Source organism: Gopherus flavomarginatus, chromosome 1 (genome assembly GCF_025201925.1).
Source record: "Gopherus flavomarginatus isolate rGopFla2 chromosome 1, rGopFla2.mat.asm, whole genome shotgun sequence".
NCBI lineage: Eukaryota > Metazoa > Chordata > Testudines > Testudinidae > Gopherus > Gopherus flavomarginatus.
The window spans coordinates 293,099,547-293,119,432 of record NC_066617.1 but is presented as its reverse complement, the minus strand read 5'-3'; the positions used below and the strand labels follow the sequence as shown (position 1 = coordinate 293,119,432).

The 19,886-nt window shown below is 39.8% G+C and overlaps 1 protein-coding gene across 2 annotated transcripts in view; it reads left to right on the top strand.

Annotated features, from left to right (window-relative positions):
* The window catches only part of PIBF1 (progesterone immunomodulatory binding factor 1), a 194,208-nt gene that overhangs the window by 133,648 nt on the left and 40,674 nt on the right, over positions 1-19,886 (top strand). For both annotated transcript variants that reach the window (XM_050948385.1, XM_050948386.1), the window contains 2 exons: positions 3,833-3,935; positions 15,104-15,234. In XM_050948385.1, coding sequence (XP_050804342.1) covers positions 3,833-3,935; positions 15,104-15,234 — 234 coding nt within the window. The remainder of the gene's footprint in view (positions 1-3,832; positions 3,936-15,103; positions 15,235-19,886) is intronic.

Below are 19,886 nucleotides of genomic sequence, written 5' to 3'. Positions count from 1 at the left end.
GATTGGCCACTGACCAGCTTCAACATACTCCCCAGCCATCAATGTGCCTGGTACCAGCAGCTGTGGATTAAAGCATCCAGCACCAAAACAGCACACACCAAGGCAGTGAGCACTGGAGTACACAACACTGAAGCCAACAGTGTAAGAACACTCGTTGAACTTTCTGGCATTAATGCTGAAAAATCGAGCACTGAAAGAGCACTGTCTGACTGAGACTCTGCCTTTGTACCAAATACCTTAACACCAGCTGCATCCATACCAGTCATCCTTTCTTCTGTGTCTTCACTTGTGGAGCCTCTCTTCATTGTACCTATGCCGTTCACGGTACCAGTTGACGATACTGGTCAAGCCTGAGTCTCTATTTGCTGTCTTCTGCTAAAAAAAGCTCTTCTGTGGTATTGGTACTGCCTCCACATGAGCTGCCCATCTGTCCTGAATATTCGAGAGATTGGTCCACCCATGGAGGAGGTATGTTCTTTCTCCTCATTGGACTTGAAGGACTGGGGTGATATGTCACCTAGCTATGTGCCTCAGTCCCCGGTCCCTACACCATCTGAAAAGAGAAACTACAGGACAGTTGTGAGCAGTACACTGCATGGTACCTGTCATGGCCCATAGCCCCATTCTAGAATCCCATGAAGTCATGGCCTTCTGGGGCCCACAGGGGATGCACTTTAGTCACAGGGTTTCAACTCTCCTGAGGTCCCTTCCAACCCTAATAATAATAATAATAAACTGCCTCTCAGGTGATTAGAATAAAGTCACTCTCCCCTTGTAGACTTCAAGAGGGTCACTGTGCTCAGCAGGCACCTCCTGCACCCTGGGCAGAGTGATCAGGAGAACTTACAGCAGATAGAAGCCCAAAGTGTCCCAACATTGATCTCATCCTTTTCACCTGCCAAGGCTGTGATCCCAGTTGTTCCAACCCCACCTGATAACTACTGGATCTTCTAGGAACTTCCCAGGAGGATAGACAACACATTGGAATTCCTGGTCAAGAGAGCACATGAAAAGTTGGACAAACTACTCAGTATCCTGCAGTTGTTATTCTCTGGTAGACTGACAGTACCAATAAGTGAGGGCTTATTGGAACCAGCCAGGCATTTCTGGAAGATTTCTGTTCCCATGGCACCTACATCTAAGAAAGCAGACATGTCCCTTCTGAGGGCTTCGAGTATTTCTTCAACCTCCAGACACCAGGATCTCTGGTCATACCCATGGTCCACAAGAGGTACAAGCAAACAGGGATACATTGAAGTGACTCCTAGGGATAAGGCCCTAAAAAGTTGTCCGAAGGTTGAAACTCATTAGCCAGTCTATAAATATGCATGTGGACTAACAAGTGCTTCTGGCCAAATACAACTACCTGAATTGGGTCTGGTATCCCAATTAAGTGATTAATGCTCAGGGCATCCTGGCTGTAGTCTTTGGGAATACTGAATGAAGTTCAAGCAATCATCGAGGACCTCTCCTTCAAAGGCTTTGCCCTCAGTGAGGCTCTTCACATGTTGAAGGACTTACAGTGACCTTTCCCTCCCTGTCCATACACACCCCATCTCCCAGAAGGAGACAGTACAAACTGTAGGCCTGGTTGGAACCCTAGGCATAACTAACAGTGTGATTCAAAGGCTGTAAACCAGAGTACGCCTGGCCTTGGTAAAATAGCGCACTAAGTTATTAGCTAACCAAGTAAGCACATTCCTGACCAGAGAGGATGGTACAAGAACACCCATAATTCTCAAGTAATTACATAAACCCTTTCTTAAGAGATGGTACGGGAACACACTGACCCCTTGTAAGATAAGGATGAGATGACAGGATAATGGATAATGATGTTTTGTTCGCAGTAGCAGGTACAAGGAGAAATGGTAATTAGCAACGTCTGGAATGTAATACATAACTTGTTTGTATCAATGTAAAAAAAGGAAAAGTGATAGGAGGGGCATCTTTGGCCATACGTGGGGGCAGCATCCTGATGCGCTGTCTGAGCTGGTACCATTGTTGCTGGTACTATTGCTCACCAGCTTCTGGTGGAAGACCACACTGTTTTCTCTCATCCAACAATGGCTAGTGTTCTCAAAGGTCTCATTCATGTTTTCCAGCCGTTTAGGGAGACTCCACCTTCTGAAACCTCAACATTGTTTTAGCAGATTTAATGAGACATCAGTATATTCCTTGTATCATCTATTCATGAAGACTGCTTTCCTAGGGGCTATTATATCAACCCAGAAGAGTAGGTGAGATTTCAGGCCCTCAGGTGGTGGTGGAACCACCTTAAGCTCCCTTCCACAATGACAAAGTGACTTTAAGACCTCAGCCCAGGTTTTTACCCAGAGTGGTTTCTGACTTTCATTCTAACCAGATGATCCACCCATCCTGTCTTCTTCCCCAAGCCTCACATTACCCTGGGTGAAGCTAAACTCCACCCTTTGGATGTTGTCAGGTCTCTTTCTTACAATCTGGACAGAATAAAGCCATTTAGGAACTCTTCTAGATTGTTCCTAGTGTTTTTCAGCAGAATGAAGGGTCAGGCTATCTCTACTCAGACTGTCAAAATGGGTCTCAGACTGTATTAAGACATGTTATATGATGGTCCACTTAGACCTGTCTTGGCAGATTAGGGCCCTTTCCACTAGAGTTCATTTACCTCTGCTGCTCTTCTATAAGATGTCCCAGTTTCAGATATTTACAGAGCAGTTACCTGGAGTTCAGTTCACCCCTTCACTCAGCACTAGACCTTGGTGGAATGCTCCAGATCCGGTGCCCACTTTAACAGTACAGTCCTGCAGTCATTATTCCAGTAGACACTGAGCACCCATCTCTAGAACATGAGTTACTGCTTGTGAGTCACCAGAAGTAGAATACATGTAGACAATCACTGAAGAAAGAACAGTCTACCGTAATGGTAGTTCTTTGAGAGGTATTGTTCAGGCGTATTCTACATCTGGCCCTCCTTCCCTGCTACTATAGAGACCGTAGCCATATGAATTCTGTTTTAGCAAAGGAACTGGATAGTGGTTACAGCTACTCTGCCCATTATGCCCCGAGCTATGGACATTGCTTTTCAGAAGATTCCAATATCATGTGCATGAGGGAGGCATACACACCAGAAGTGCAATAAGTGACGACATCACATCTCGAAGAAACACATATGCTGTAGGATAAGTAACCATTATTTAACATCTTAAAGTCTATCCCAATGTTATACATAATTATAATATCACTTAAAATTATTTTGTGTAATATTGTACAGTATATTTTTTCTTTTATGAGCAGGTACGAGCTTTCCAATATAATTACTTACACTGAACTAACATAACACTGTCAAGTGATAGAGGTAAATTACCTTAGTGAACAAGGTATCACAGTTACGTTTTTGTGGAGATGTTACTTTGATGCAATTAAAATTGTAGCATTGACTTATAGATCCATTTGTATCTGCATCTGATCCGAAGCTGTATAAATTGTCTGCAGATTTGGGGGACCGTACATAACAGCTCCACAGGTCACCACACAACAGTGACACAGGGCTTTGCCAAACCCCCAAGTGCCTCCCACTTGTGCCTAGAGACCTCCTGCCGCACACGTATCTGCATCTGAGCTGTGATCTGCAAAAATGGTCTGTGGATAGCCGCAAATTTGCAGGGCTCTGTTGACTTGTTCTTCCAATTTTGACTATTTATAACATTTTACTGTGTATTTTTACCTGTTAATATTTTAGCATGAGTGAAAAATTAAAGCAGGCAAGTTCTCAAGTATGAGTGCTAGAGTGCATTTTGCATGTTTTGGAAAACATTCCACTTGAACTTTATTTATTTATTTTTTGACACAGTGTTCACTTGGCAAGAAGGTTACTGCAGCTAGAAAAGCAAAACTCATTGCTTGTAAAAGATCTGGAACATCAGAAAGAACAAGTCACACAGATTTCACAAGAGGTAAATTACTTCCACAAAAGAAAAAAAATATATAACGAGACTATAAATATTGCAGAGTAGTCCTTTACAGAATAGTTAATTTTCTAAACAAAGTTTATTATGTATTTGCTTGCTGTCTCAAAATGACCTTACAATTAACAAAAATACATTTATGCTAAACCTTTTCAAAGCAATTTATAGTGTATTGTAAAACAGAGATCAAAAGGAGAGAGTACTTTACAGACTAAACAAAATTGTAGGCTAGACAAAGCTCTAATTTCTGAGCAGATGACTAACTAGCAAAACTAGTTTAGTATTTTCTAAGATGGTTAATTTTTTAACTAGTACCTCATTACTTCTGACCCAGGTCTGCTTTTTTAAATCACTTTTTAAGATATTACTAATCTGTAAAATCTCCCTACTTTTGTTATATTTATTCAGGCCCTTTAGTCTTTGAACATACAAATCTAGGTTCTATCTGGGTGATATCTGATAATATCATTATACTAATAACTTTAAGGAAAGTTTTATATTCTGTTTTTTAAAAAATGTTCTCTAAATTAATGTTTAATGATTGATAAGTTCCTATATATTTAAAGTACATTATTTTAATCACTTTACTAGCTAAAGTCATATTACTTGATCTGGAGAGTGAATAATGAAAACAGAGTGAAATCCTGTGGACTCAAATTCAGTAATGGCTAGAAATGTTTACATTCTCCTTCAGACTCTCATTTTAAGAATGAAAGAGCTTCATTAGTCTTCAATTTTCAGAGGTGACATTACCACCTTATTGAAGTCTCAGGAAGATTATGCTTTAGTTGTGTGGTTTAATAATTTGATTTTAAGATTATTGTACCACTTAATTTGAATAACAGAATTATATTATACCCTTACAAATGTCCCTTTAATTTGGAACAACTCTGACTGACATTTCTAGGTGCAAGTTACGAGACCTGTCAATCATGAAACTTCTAACACTTAAAAGCTGTTTTTAATTATTTTGAAAGTAAATTTGTAGTAATTTTACACTGCCAGCCACAGTTTGAACTGGGAGAGCATGCAGAGGAACAGCGTACCCTTACCTCTTTTTTATTGGTCCAAACACCTTAGTGAATGAAAGCAGACAGAGATTCTGATTAAAGCAAAGGATACAACTTTTCATATCTACACCAGAGAGGTAGGGAAAGGACATCTGGCAGTTACTTCCAAGAAGACCACTGGGCTGATTGTGCCAACAGAAGATCCTATACACAGCTGTAAAGACAGAACAGTCCCCATCCTGAAAAATCTCCCCTAGGATCAGGACCAACCACTTTCAGATTATCTCACCCTCTTTGTGCGTGGAACTAGGGTTTAAACAAGGAGTGTCTCAGCACCAGACAATGAAGCAATCATTTGCCATACAATGCACAAGGGACCAGCCCATGCCATGTCTACACCAGCAACTCTTATCGCCCTACTACCTGGGCAGGACACTTGTATACAGTTGCAACAAATGGCATCAATATCACAATACCATCCCCCACCTCCCTAGCCAAGTCCTGTGTGCTGTAAAGAAAAAGAAGAACCCATATCATTAGCTGCCACTCTGCAATTTAGGAAAAGTTCTTCCTAGCCCCCTAATAGAGCCCTGGCAAAAATCCAGAGGTGGGAAATCTAGCTATAATAACAGGAAGGGGGAAAAAATAAACCCAATGGAAGGGTGTTTGAGTTCAGCAGTCCATCCCTGTGAGGAACAATATAAATTGTCCACCCCTCTGTGCCTTTGGACCAGTCAGATGTCCCTGCAGCCCACTAATGGGTCAGTCAGGCTTCAGGGGTGGGAAATAATGGCCTTCAAGTTCTTCTGAAGACCTCCCCACACATGAGGCTGCCAAGGGGGAGTTTGAGGAGCAGCACTTTTTCCTTTGCCTTGCTGGTCGAGATCCCAGGAATGTCTTTTTTTCATGCTGATCTTCCCAAACTAGGCATCACTTGTTAGTAAATCCCTCGTGATTGCAAAAAAAACTGTCAAAATGTGAATGGAGTGTAAAAGTGTAACAGATGTACCCAAGTTTGTAGAGAGCCTGAAATAGTCATAATTCTTGAGAGTCTGAGCTTATCCTGTTCATTTCAGTGAGTTATTAATTCAGATATCTATTGATAATTATTTAAGTGTCAAAATTAGCTATTTCACTTTTGTACAAAGCCTGTAGGAAAAGAGAGGGGGATGATCTTTATAGTAAGGTCCATGCAATCTATTTAGGCTCTACAAGTGTCTATTGCTTCGGAGAGTACAACCCCTTATTGCCCCCACTCCCCCACCATGAGTGAACCAAACCTAGTGTTTCTGTCAGAGCTTCACAGAGCATCTGAGCCCAAAGGAGAGGAACTCAAGCCCCTCAGAGGACCACATGATTATATTTTTAATATATGTCTTATCTACTATGAATGGCATCTCATATTGGTATCTCAGACTGGGAGAGGCTTACTTTTTCACTGTAGCTTCGAAGGTTGCCATTACTTTTTGATTTTCCATTAGATTCCTTTTGTGTCCTTACTAAAAACGGGGGTGATGGGAAGGTGGGGAAGCTGATATTCTCTTAAATGTGAATTTAGAAAATTATTTTGAGATCAAATGAAGAGAATGTGAATTCTAAGAGACCCATTAAGCATTGACCACTATGGTGATAGTTCTGTGTTATCTAGGATTCAGTGATAGCCTTCTTTCACACAAGTATGACTATGGCTCTGGCAGGTGTTCATGGCTTATTCTGGGCATGTTATGGTTTTGAGACATAGGGTAAATGATCATAAACCAAGGAAAAATCTTTTCTGTTACTGGTGAAGACTGTGAAGAAAATAAAAATTGTTTCGAAACTGAAACAATGATAATTTCTTAAAAACAAAAAAATTGGTTTGGTTTGGTATTGATTTTTTTATAATTTCATGCTGAAGAATTTGCCTGAAAGTTTGGGCTTAAAATAGCACTATCATATAAAAAAAATTTTTTTTAAAGTCATCTGATTTGTTAACATAGGAGATTTGCACTTTTGAAATTATTGTTAAATTAGTATTATGTCACAAGCAAATAGGGAAATCTTAGTTCTGTTCTGATTCTGTTCACCTGATATATTAAGCCACCTTCTATCTTTTCATAGGCTCTTAAGCAGATGACTACTTAGGGCTTGATCCACAGCCTACTGACTTCAACTAGTTTAAAACTTTTTTTTTTTTTGAAGTTCCTGTACAAGGCTAAAACATTGTGTTTAAATACTACACAAAAAGCTCCTCTGATTATCAAGTAGCATGGAAGCTAGCTTCTCAAGGACAGAAGGCTCCTACTCTGCTGTTACATATGGTATCTTTCTTCAGAAAGATGGCCACCATTAGCAGGAGGTTTAGAAATATACATTCTATTTAGTAAAATTGTATTCAGTGTTCTTGTTGCTGTTTTGGACCTGAAGAAGAACTCTGTGCAGGCTCAAAAGCTTTTTTCTCTCTTATCTACAGAAGTTGGTCCAGTAAAGATATAACCTCACCCACCTTGCCTCTTTCATTCAGTAAAATTAACAGTTACTATATGATGAGAAATTCTTTTCTTACATTAGAAATTTATTGAAGGCTACAAAGAGGCAGGCAGGGGTTGGCGATTCTAAAAAATCAAATAGGGCAGTGGAAACCATTGAAAAAAGATTATTAGTAGTCTTTTTTTTTAATATACAAGGACTAGCACTGAGAAATTATGGACAGAATATATGTTTTTCATAATACTTTGTAACTTGATACATTCATATTTACCTCTGCAGTGTTTGTTTCCAAGAAACCAGTAGTGAATGAGTGGTAGCATCATAAAGAAATGAGAAACTAGTTAAGCCCTCTATGTCTTAATCTGTAACCAGAAAAAATATTTTGAATTTTTTTTATTGTTAATCTGTTTTTTTCTGATTCACATTCACCCTTTCATATGCTAAAAAGAACACTTAAAATTCGCAGTTTTCAATTTAATGAAGTATAGCCCCAATCTTGCAGAGACTAGTTAATTTTAAGCATATTAGTAGTACTGTTGAACTCATTGAGACTACTTACATGTTTAAAGTTAAACATGTGTAAGATTTTTCTAGATCAGGACTGGTGTGCAGTAATTAAAACATATGGTTGCCATTCTTGCTCAAGTGAAATGGAACCAGTATTGGAGCTCTCAGTCTTGGAGTTGAGGACTGTTATGCACAGGGCCGGCTCTAGGCACCAGCGTTCCAAGCATATGCTTGGGGCGGCACTTTTCAAGGGGTAGCACTCCGGCTTTTTTTTTTTTTTTTCTTCACCGGCAGCACTTCTTTTATTTGTTTTTTTTTTGCTTGTGGCAGCAAAAAATCTGGAGCTATCCCTGGCTATGCACACCTGAGCCTGTAAGTCCCCATGGTTTTTCTTCTGACATGTAGGCAAAAGCAGAGCTCCTACATGAAAAGTTTACTTCTCAACCTTCCTTAGGATCTCCAGTATTCTTTACTTTGACCACATTTAAATTTAATATTTCTGGTCCTTCCTTTTTTTGGTAGTTTATTTTCTGGTGTTCCTCACTGTATGTTCCCTTGCCAGGTAAGTCTTCTGCTTCCACATCTACCACTCATCAAAATACAGTTCTCACACATCCCTCTGTTCTAGTGGACAAACCTCAGTGACAGTTCCTCAGTTGTTGATAATAGTTAGGTCTCCAGATGATTCTGACAAATGGAGCAAAAATAAGCAACTCGGCAACATGAAGGCAGATGAAACTGAATGTTGACAAGGGCAAGGTAATGAATATTGAAAGTAACAATCTGAACTACAATTATAGCATATAATTAAACTTCAGAAATCTTTATTTAAGGCAGGAGTGTAGCTGAATTCAAAGAAGGATTAGACATTTTCATGATCGCTAAGATCATCAGATGCAACGTGAAAATGTGAGGAATATCAACCTTTATTCTTTGGGGCAAAAACTACTGATTGTGTGGAGTTAGAAACTAGCCTATACGTATATTAATGAATAATTCTTCATTATGTTGTTTTACACCTTCTGAAACTTCCTGTGCTAGACTCTGTCAGGGACTGAATACTGAACAAAATGGAGCTGGATTAGATTGGTTTAATTTGATATGGCAGTTCCTGTGTTCTGTATTCCATTTGACAGGCCGCCCTGCAAGTTAAGATTAATATTCCAAGCTTTAAATGGATCTCTATTGCAGCTGTTATATGAAGACTCATTTTGTCATCTTAATAAAAAGACTCTTTGACATTTCTTAGGCTTCGAAAGAGGCTAGTGGATATCAAGCTTTATTTCTGATTACTCATCAATTGATTAAAGGTATTTGATCTCTCTCTTTTTTTTCCCTCTAAAGTGAACTTGGAATTTCTCTACAGAATGGAAATAGCAGCAAAGAATCCTGTGGCACCTTATAGACTAACAGACGTTTTGGAGCATGAGCTTTCGTGGGTGAATACCCACTTCTTCAGAATGGAAATAGCTATTCCCCCGCCTCGTGTTTTTTTTTTCCAAATGAGAATAAGAGAAGATTACTGTGCATTCCCTAGATCGTAGGAAAGTCGTAAAATATTATTTAAGTAGGACTAGTTTCTTAAGGAAATAAGGTTCGAGGGGGGGGAGTTTAAGCAGAAAAAAAATGAGACAGCTGGCCTCTGTCATCTTTGGCAAATGTGGATTGTTTCCTCTATCCAAGAATTTTATAAACTAACTAGAAAAACTTCTCCCTTTTCAGTTAAAGTTCATTCTGTTAGAACTGTCTGTATCTGGCCATTAAAAGGTATTCCTTGGCTCTATTCCTTGGCTCACAAAAAATGGTCAGGCAGCAGTCTATATGTCTACACGCACCAAGATTTGACAGTAGAAGTAGCTGGTGTTTGGTATTCAGTCCACACTTCTTTTGGAGAATGATTTTGTAATCACTTGTAATGCAAGTCATGTCATGTAACATTTAGCACTGTCTTTAGTTCCAATAATCCTTCATTTTTTTCAGGGACTAAAACAGGAATGGTTTGTTTCCTACCTGGTAAAAGGTTCTGAGAGTTCCTTTATACTATTCTGGGAACCATGCTATTGCATTTGTTAGTCTAGTTCATGTACATTAATCTTTTTTTTTTTCTCATTAGTTCTTCCAGAGATTTTCAGAGTTTCAAGTTCCACTAGATAGTTTTAGTATTATACTTTTTAAAAATAAATATACTAAATCAGTTGCTTTCAATGAGATGAACAAACTGAGATTTTTTTGCACTGTAGCTACACCAGTGCAGATGGATGGGTGCCATTTGTTACTGTTGATGTGCTGCACCAGTATAAAAATGTAAAAAGTAACTTGCACTGGAGTGTTGCCAACGATTGCAACTTTATCATGAGTCTTGGGATAAATAGTGTTGTTCTTAAAGCCACAGGTGCAGGAATCTGGTTATTTCCTGTGAAACTTTCATATATTTTTAAAAAGTTAAGTTTTAGCCCTCAGGGTTGTTGAGGAAGGCTTGATAATACGAACCCTAAATGTGTCAATGCCAGAAGGCAAATAAAAACTCAGTGTGTTAATTTTCAGATCTCATTAATTTTAAGCCATTCAAGATTTTTGGGAGCATGACTCATGATTGTGAATACTTAGGTTGGTATTACTGTGTGCTGTTTACCTATGTTTCTTTCCAAAGGTCTGGCTTACTCTGCATGTGTGTGTTGTGCTAGTGGAACAACACTGATATAAACACACCAGTGAAAATAAAAAGGCTAGCATTTTCTCTGGGCTCTGGCCCCTGCCTGTATGCTAGGTAAAGGGGATGGCGTGGTATAAAGGGGTTCTAAAAACCCCTGAACTAGCCAGATTCCTTCAAGGCAGGAACTGAGGGAGACAGCAGCAGGCTACATTCCAGGACTACCTCGCTAGCTCTGGTGTGGGGGATGAGGCTGCAATATACAGTGTTGCAGAAAATGTGGACAACATGACTGGGGACAGGCTTTACCGTAGACAGCCCTGGAGGGCTACTTGTGGTGCATTGGAGATTGCACTGATCTCCAGAACAACTCACAATCAGAAAGGCACAAATGTTGCTTAAAAATACCTTTCTCTTATTGCTTCTTAGTCTGAGTTCTGTGCTGTGCCTCTTAGGGTATGTCTACACTGCAGCAGAGAGTGTGTTTGGAAAGATTCTTGTAATAGATACTTGAAAGAGAACCTATAACAAAAAAAAAAAAAGAAGTATTTGATTGTTAACTGACATGAGACAGTATGAAATTAAAAACTATTTTATTTGTTTAAAACTATATTATGCTTGTTTAAATTTGCTCTGTGTTCGCACTCCTATTAAGTAGTGGTTGTAGAGTAAGAACAAAGACTGATATCATTTTTACTAAATTAGCAAAAATGTAATCATCAGAAGAAAATTTTAATATTCAATGTAATGGATCATATAAAATTGTACTGTTGCACTTAAGTTATATTTGAGTATTATTTTTGTTGCATTTTTCTGTTACATCGCAATCATTATTAAAGTAGGTGCGCTTTTTTAGTGTATGGATACATCTAAAAATAAAACCATAACAGCGCTGTTTGCCTTTCAAAGGTGAAGAATGGCAGGCTAATGTAAATGGGAACATGTTTTTCTTAGCATTGTTACAGTATATATTTTTCATAATACCATATTGCTAAAATAACTTTTATTGCTGACTGACACTTTTTACTTATGTATTTTCATATATATTAGGAAGCACAGCTACAGCATTTAAAGATAACTGAAAGGAAAAGCAATTGGAAACTTGTTTGACTTTGTGGGAGATAAAATGGAAATGTATGTAGCAATAAATGATAACTTTTAACAGATTTGAGGCTTAACAGTGGTAGGTTTAAAATATGCAGCAATTACCTGAAACATTGGCTAAATTAATAAATTACAAAAATATCTAAAATATCATCTGGAGTACATAAAAGCTGTTGCGCAGTCAAACAAAATCAGATGATATTTTGAATGTGTGCTAATTTTAGTAAATGTGAGAAGACAGTAGTATATTATTACAACTTGATTTTAATATTGAGAATTTGATTTAACATTCAAAAACTATGGAGGAATTTTAAAAAAGTTTGAGGGATAATTTGTTTATTACACTTCTGTCAAAAACTATAAAAGTTAATACAGTAAACCAAAGAATAGCAGCAAGGATAAACAGTAAACAGGGAAACCACAAAGGATCTGAAAAGGGAAGGACTAATAGGAATACAACCGAAAGATAAAACCGTAGATTAGGGGCCAAAAATGAGTTAAGATCAAATGATATAGTCTATATCTCAGAAATGAAATATTTTTCACTTGTGTCTGTGGCAGTAAATTAAAACAATTCCCTTAAAATTAATGAGCCAGATCTTGACCCATGATATGGTCCCTTTGCGTTGCTCCTGCAGCATACAAGGGCTACACAGGTGTGTTAAATGAGCATTCCCTCTGTGTGTGAGACTCTATCTTCCATAGAACAACTGTGTTGACTAGGGGATGTGACAGAAGTTAGAGGTGGCAATGGCCGGTGAATACTCTGCTCTAACAATTTCCATTTGGCATAATGCTTCCTACACCAGGGCGGGGACTAGTAGGAGTTGGGTAGTGGATTAACTTTAATGGGAGTGGTGGGTACTTATGATCCCTGACAATCAGGCTTCTAATTCAGCTGACTAGATATGGATTTAGGTTTTTACCTTTAAACTTAAAAATTTAGGCCTTTCATCTTTCTAACAATATCTTATAATGGGGAATTTGAAGGCTGTACTTGACATCGTACATGTGAACAAAATGAAATGAATTTTCTACACTGAAAGCTGATACATAAAGGTTGAAAGAAAGACTAGTCACACAGAAAAAAGTTGGTAAATGCAATATTTTTATATTTGAAAGAAGTATGGGAATGCACTTCAGTTAATGTTTGAATGCCACTTTGAAAATGTAAAACACTGTATAAATAGCTGTGTTATTTTAGCAAATCAATTTCATAAGATAGCAAAAGGAAAACATACTTGTAAGTGATCACCCTGTAATAAATCCATACTTAGTGTCTCTTGCTCCGAGTTATATGTCTTTAGAAATTAATTTAAAATTTATGACCATTTAAAATTAACCTACAAAGGATTTACTTTTTGTGTTTATTCACAAAAGTGTAGTCAGAAATGAAAAGTCTCTTAATGGATTCTTTGCACATTTAAGAGATGTTAAGACTTATAAGCCTCTCTGCTCTGGCAAATTTAGGACCTGCAATTTACCACCAGTACAGCTCAAAACCATTGCCACCTCCTGTCATCTGCTCCATTGGTGAATTATGGGTCCCTCATTTGCCAAAGCAAATTGAGACACAAGGGGCTTGTCTTAATTAAAATATGTATCATGTCTAAACATGATAGTGGAGAGTTATCTGACAGTACTGGCTATGAATGGCCAGTTAGAGTAAACCAGGGCATGATATGTCCTGTGTCATATTAATGTTCAAACATGATTCAATTGTCTAGTGAAGGCAAGGCGGTATTATGGGGTAGGAAACTCTGATAATTACAGTATTATTGGAGACTTTTCTAGTACTGAACTCTGAATTATCATGAATTCATCATTAAAATGTAAAGTGGGTCTGATTTTCAATTGCCTTGCACTTTGTGCAGTTATTCACGCTCATGCAAAGTTGGTGTAAAATGCTACCAAATCAGAGTAGTAATGTTTTGTACTTTGTTTGCATGTTGAATGACTATCCAAGGTGCAAAGGCAATATAGAGTTATGCCCAGTATCTCTACTAGATGCTACCAAGGACTAGCGAAATATTCTAGTATCACTTTTATAAAGGTATCTCACATGATTTTTCCTATAGTATTGATTGTAGTACTTTTCCAAATAGACCATATGAATTAACTTACATTTTACTACTATATTGTGATTATAAATCATGGCTATAGGTGAACTATTGCAGTATAATAATGATCCAGTCGTATAACCAGCTGTTGGACCATATTAATAAAAAAAGACAATTCATGCAGATATATGGTACAAAAGCTTTATTGTAATGATATACCTTCAATAAATTGTATTGAAAGCCTGCAGATGGGCTTTTCTCCTATCATCTTCTGCTTCAGAAGTCTTAAAATGTTTGAATATTGTGGAATTCAGAAATTTAGTGAGTAAATATTTAGAATGAAAGACTGTTCATCAATTATAGTTTCTAATTTAGCATGTTAGTTACAAACAGAAAAATCTGTTTGCTGTAATATACACTGCAATTTATTAAACTAAACTAGAAAAATTAACTTTGTGAAACAGGGATTTTGTTTTTATAAAATGTTTTAACTATAAAGAAGAAAACCACAAGATGTAGGTGTTAGCATTTCATGGATTAACCTGAAATGCAACCATTGGAAAAATATAGATGGACTGATGTGTGATTCTTGAATACTTTCCTATGCTAATTTTCCACTTGAGACACACCTATCACCAACAACTTGCTTGGAATTTTTGACTATTTGTGTGTGACATGATCTATTATATTATTTATTTGTATTGAGGTTGCATCTTGAAGCCCTAATCAATAATTATGTCATTGTGCTAGGTGCTGTACACATGCATTTAATAAAAAGCATTACTCATCCCAAAAAGTTTTGCAGTCTTAGAAGATAAGAAAAGCACAACAGATGAATAAAACAAATGGGAGGGAAGAGAGGAGTCATCAATATAAATATGATAGTTGAAGCCATATTTGCAGATAAGATCACCCAAAGATGGGGCTTAGAGAGAGAAAAGGAAAGGAAAAAAGATAGAGCTCTTGAGGACCCCACCAAATGAAACTGAATACAGACAATGGAGTCATGAAAGCCAGGGCAGACAAGTGCTCAAGAAGAGGAGTGTGTCAGTGGTGTCGAAGACAGCCAAGATATTTAGGAAGATGAAGTGGAGAAAAGACCCTGAGATTTGAACAGTAGGAGGCCATTAAAAATTCTGTCGACAACACTTTCAGTGGAGTATAGCGTTCAGAAGCCAGATTCAAATGGATCTAGAATCGAATTAGAGGAGAGGAGCAGTTGTAGATGAAAGGGAATTGGCACCATGGTTTGAGGGGGTTGCATGTTTTTACTGTCAGATTATCCCTTTTCTATGATCATAATGTGTTGTACTACTTCATCATTTTTAAATAAATACATTTTTTGTCTTTTGTCAGCTTCACAGAGCCAATTCTTTGTTGAGTCAAGTACAACAGCCATACAAGTACCTCATTGAGTCTGTACAACAGAGAGATTCTCAGATACATTTACAGAAAGAACATATTACACAACTTGAGAAAGATATCAGGTAAATACCAAAACATTTTGTGTGTATCATTTTTATATTTATCTGCATCCCAACTTAGAAAATAGTATTAGTGTCATAACGTTTGAGACTTTGCCACTGCATCGCTTTCTAAATCAGTTTTATATGCTGCAGTTCTCACATCCAGGTTTTCCCGCAGTCTCATAGAGCTGGAGAGAGGCAATAGGGAAAGAGTTGGATTTAAAGAGGAGTTTGGAGTTGGGGAGAGATGGTGGGAAGAAGAGGAAGGTCATAGGAGCAGAGAGGAACAAACCAGACTTCATATGGAATAAGGGAAGTAGTTTGTAACCAGAGAGATTATGTTATGGACTGTCCTATGAGCTGGGAGAGGTACAATCTGAGGCATAAATAAAAGACAAGTCCCAGAATTCATTTATGAAGCAAAGTTAAAACATTAACTATTCAGTAGTTAAACAGTAACTACTTAAGAGATGCATACATTCACACCACTGTGAAACAACCACTGTCAATAAAAGTCTTCCCCTTCAGACTATACAGCACTGGGAGTACAGAACTGGTATTTGGCTTTAGTGGCAGCATACCACCTTACATGACAGGGAATGAATATGTATCCAAACATGGATAGTTGTTTGATTTGGAGGAATCTCTGGAAAGAAAGTACAGTTGAGTGGAATGCACGTCTATAACCACTTGAAGAGGAACCGTCTGTTTCAAACTCTAGATGTGCAGATAAACTGGAGAGAAAACCTTCCCAGATATCCCCAGTGAAAGGTGATATCCCACATCTTTCATTGGGGATATCTTTGACTCAATAGAAGTCAATATTTTCCTTCCAGAGGAAAGGGTTTTTTTGACATTTTCCCAACCCCTTCATGAAACAGAAACCTCAAAAATGAATGTGCTTTTTTTCATACTGATGACAAACCTCATGGCCTCTTTCACATATGTGACATTTATGCACAAATGTGGATGAAACCATTAAAATCTGGGTGTGACTGCATGCACAGCATGATTGCATTTTTGACTGTTATCCTGAAAGTCCAAAAGTCTCTCAGGTGGTGGATATAAAAGGGCAATTTACTTAAGGGAGTCTTTTTTCAATCTGCATCTCTTATCACCAGTAGTTATCACAGATACCTCCAATCTTGGTTGAGGAGCTCATTTCTGAGAGCAGACAGTTCGTGGTCATTGGAACATGGGAAAGCCAAATGCCATATAAACATTAGAGTCTACCTAATAGCTTGGGTCCCATGAAAATCTCTTTTGGCTCAGCACGAACCACGTAGAGTAAGTGCTTACAGACAACATAACAGCACTGTTCTACCTCCACAAGCAGGAATGATTCTCACTCCCAGTCAGTCTGACATAGATAGGAAGCCTGGAAAAACTGATTTTTGATCCTGCATGGTTTTATCTGTAAAATGGAGATAATATTTATCTAATTAAATGATTACATTGGCTAAAAGCTTTTCCCATGTCTCAGACATTTGTAGTGGTTACCAGTGAAATAATTAATATCGACATTTTAATTATAATAACTAGACTTCAGGCTTAATAACCCATTGGAATGATTGGGAAAGAAATTATACTCTTCTTAGAGTTTTTGAGTCAGATCATTGACCCTCCCCGCCCTTATGTCTACTTTGCACAACTCTAACTGCAAAGTAGACCTTAAGGATGAAGGCTCATCATTGGCATTTCAACATCACCAATGGTTATTTTGCAGTCTGGAAACAAAGTCTCTGCCCGCATCATGCACCTTTCCCGTGAATCACCAGTGCTTGCAACACCATTGAGAAGTATCCTTTTCAATTTAGGTACTCCTTCACAAGGTGATCTGGTGCCAAGATAGGGATTTGTGTTCCGGCTATTGCCCCACCACAGTTAGGGAACTCCATCACGGCAAAACCATCCGCTATTTCCTGCATGTTCCCCAGAGTCACTACCCTTCGTAGCAGAAGTCTGTTGATGGCCCGGCAAACTTGCATCACAACAGATCCCAGGGTAGATTTACTCACTCCAAATTGATGCTCCACTGACTGGTAGCAGTCTGGCATTACAAGCTTCCACAAACAAATCGCCACTCGCTTCTCCACTGTCAGAGCGGCTCTCACTTTAATATTGCTGCACATCATGGCTGGGGAAAACTCTTCACACAGTTCCTGGAAAGTGGCTGTATACATTCAAAAGTTCTTCAGCCACTGCTTATCATCCCATAGATGCATAACGGTGTGGTCTCACCAGTTAGTGCTTGTTTCCTGGGCCCAGAAACAGTGCTCAGCCATGTCAAGGTGATGTGTGACTGTTGCCAGCAACTGCAAATTGCTCAGCTGTATGTCTTCCAGGAGGGCTGTTTGCATGCCATCACGTTTTTCTGCACGGCACTACGGCTACCATATCCACTGTTTCCTGGGACACCCAAATCTTCTTTGTTCCACTCCTGAGAGATGTTTTGACCAGACTGGGCCAGAGAGGGGGACTCAGATGATACTTCCACTGGCCTTGGCTAAATCCCAGTCACCACTTGGGATGTGAAACTTCGACTCACCCACTCCCCATGTGTCCTTTTTCCTTACCCACCTTATTTCTTTTCTTTCCTGTCTCTCTACTTTTGCCTTTTGTCTAATAAGAGTCTTGTGTAGCCAGCTAAGATTGTATATTTTGCAACGCTTCAGTGAGCCTGTGACCAGAGAGGCAACTAAAGGCAATGTCCTAAACAGCCTAATGCTGGTACAAGTTTGCCAGGTCTCAGAGTGACTGGGCCTGTGTTTTTCCAGCAGTGAGGTTGCAAGTGAAAGTCAACACCAGAGACAGGAGCTGCAATTTCTTTCTTTACTGTTCTTTTCTCTCTCCTTTTGTGTGTGTGTTTCTCGGTTTCCCCTCCTCCCTCCCTCCCCCCTTAGCAAATGGGATTGGATTTAACAACAGCAATAACAACAGCTCCAGCCCATCTCAGCTAACATCTTTTATTTTTCCCAAAAAGGAGCATTATTACCATCTTTAATACCATCTAAGTGACTGTCAAACAATGGTTCTTCTTTGAGTGCTTGTTCGTGTCCATTCCAATCCGGTGTATGCGCGCTGTGTGCACACCAGCCAGAAGATTTTTCAGCCGGAAGATTTTTCCCTTAGCAGCATCCGTAGGGTCTGCCTGAACAGCTCCTTCATGGCGCCCAATATAGGGTCCTGCCAGCCCCTCACTCCCTCAGTTCCTTTTTACCGCCAGTGACGGCTAGCTGGAATAACTGTCGCTGTTACATTGCAAGTGCTTTCGGCAGTGTCCACTTCAGTCTTCATTGTTAAATAGCTGTAAATAGTTTGTTAGTTATTAGTCATGGTCAGTTGTTGTGATTCTTGGGGTTCCCCCCCCCCCAACGTTTTCCCTGGCTCTGGGGTAGGCCCCGATCCCCAGGCTTCAAACTGTGTGAGGACTGTGGCACATTTGTGCCGAAGAGTGACCCGCACTCTGCTTGTCTATAGTGCCTTGGGGAGAACCACCAAAAGGACAAGTGCAGGATCTGCAAGGGATTTTGCCCTAAGACCCTTAAAGATTGGGATCAAAGGTTCAAGATTCTGATAACGAAAACAGCACTCCAACCACAATCCGACATGGGGTCTGCAGAACCCATACCGAGCACTTGTCAGTCTGCAGTGTCCCAGCACTGACAGTGCACAAGCCAGCACCAAGGAAGGACCCTAAGGACTCACGGTACTGCCACGGCTCCGCCCATAAGAAACCCTCTTCTGTCTGGCGCCGTTCTCAGTCCCTGGTACCACAGAAGAAGAAAAGGCCAGATAAGGGTCGCTCTCCCGCTCTAAAGACCAGGGGACCTGCGGCATTGAACACATTTCGAGCCAGGCCAACTCGTCTCTCCAACCTTTCGGAGTCTTGTTGACTCCTGCCCTGTCTGGGGCTCAGTTCACTCCAAACCCTTAATGGTCCCCGGACCTCCAAGGTGATCATCTCCCACTCCCCTCGACGCCAGAGGCATTCGAAGCAGCCAAGGACCTTATACGCCTCATGGCGCCATCCTCCCCATAGAGGAGAGAGAAGTCGCCAGTGACTGCGTGGCCCCAGTTTCAATCAAGGGGCAAACCCAGTGATGATGGTGCGCTGATCCCCATCTCCGGCACACCTCTCCCCAGCGCGGCCCACCCACGCAGGGGAGCCACACCGGTTCCGAATCTCTTGGCACTGCTCTCCGGCAGCCCAGAGTACCACTCCTCCGTGGTACTCCTACTTGGAGTTGGAGGCAGAGTCCTATCACTCCAATAGGATCTGGAGCAGGAGGTCTAGATCCTGCCACGACCACCAACCCTACCCAGCACCATGGGCTCCACAGTGGCAGCCTTCAATACAGTGGCCCTTTTGGACACCCTGGGCATATCATCAGAGCCAGGGACAAATCCAGGGCCTAAGGCCCAGGTCGGCATCAGTGTTCTTGGCATCCTTTGTCCCCCCGCAGATGCCACCAACCGCCGTTGTCCCCTACAGTATCATGGCACCAACCCTCCCATCAACGGCACCTCTGGTGGCTACAGCATCAGTACCTCCAGCATGGACTTGAGGGATACGTACTTTCACATATTGATAATCCCACCTCACAGAAGATATCTCAGGTTTGTTGTGAACAACAGCCACTGTCAGTTTACTGTTTTTCGATTTGGCCTGT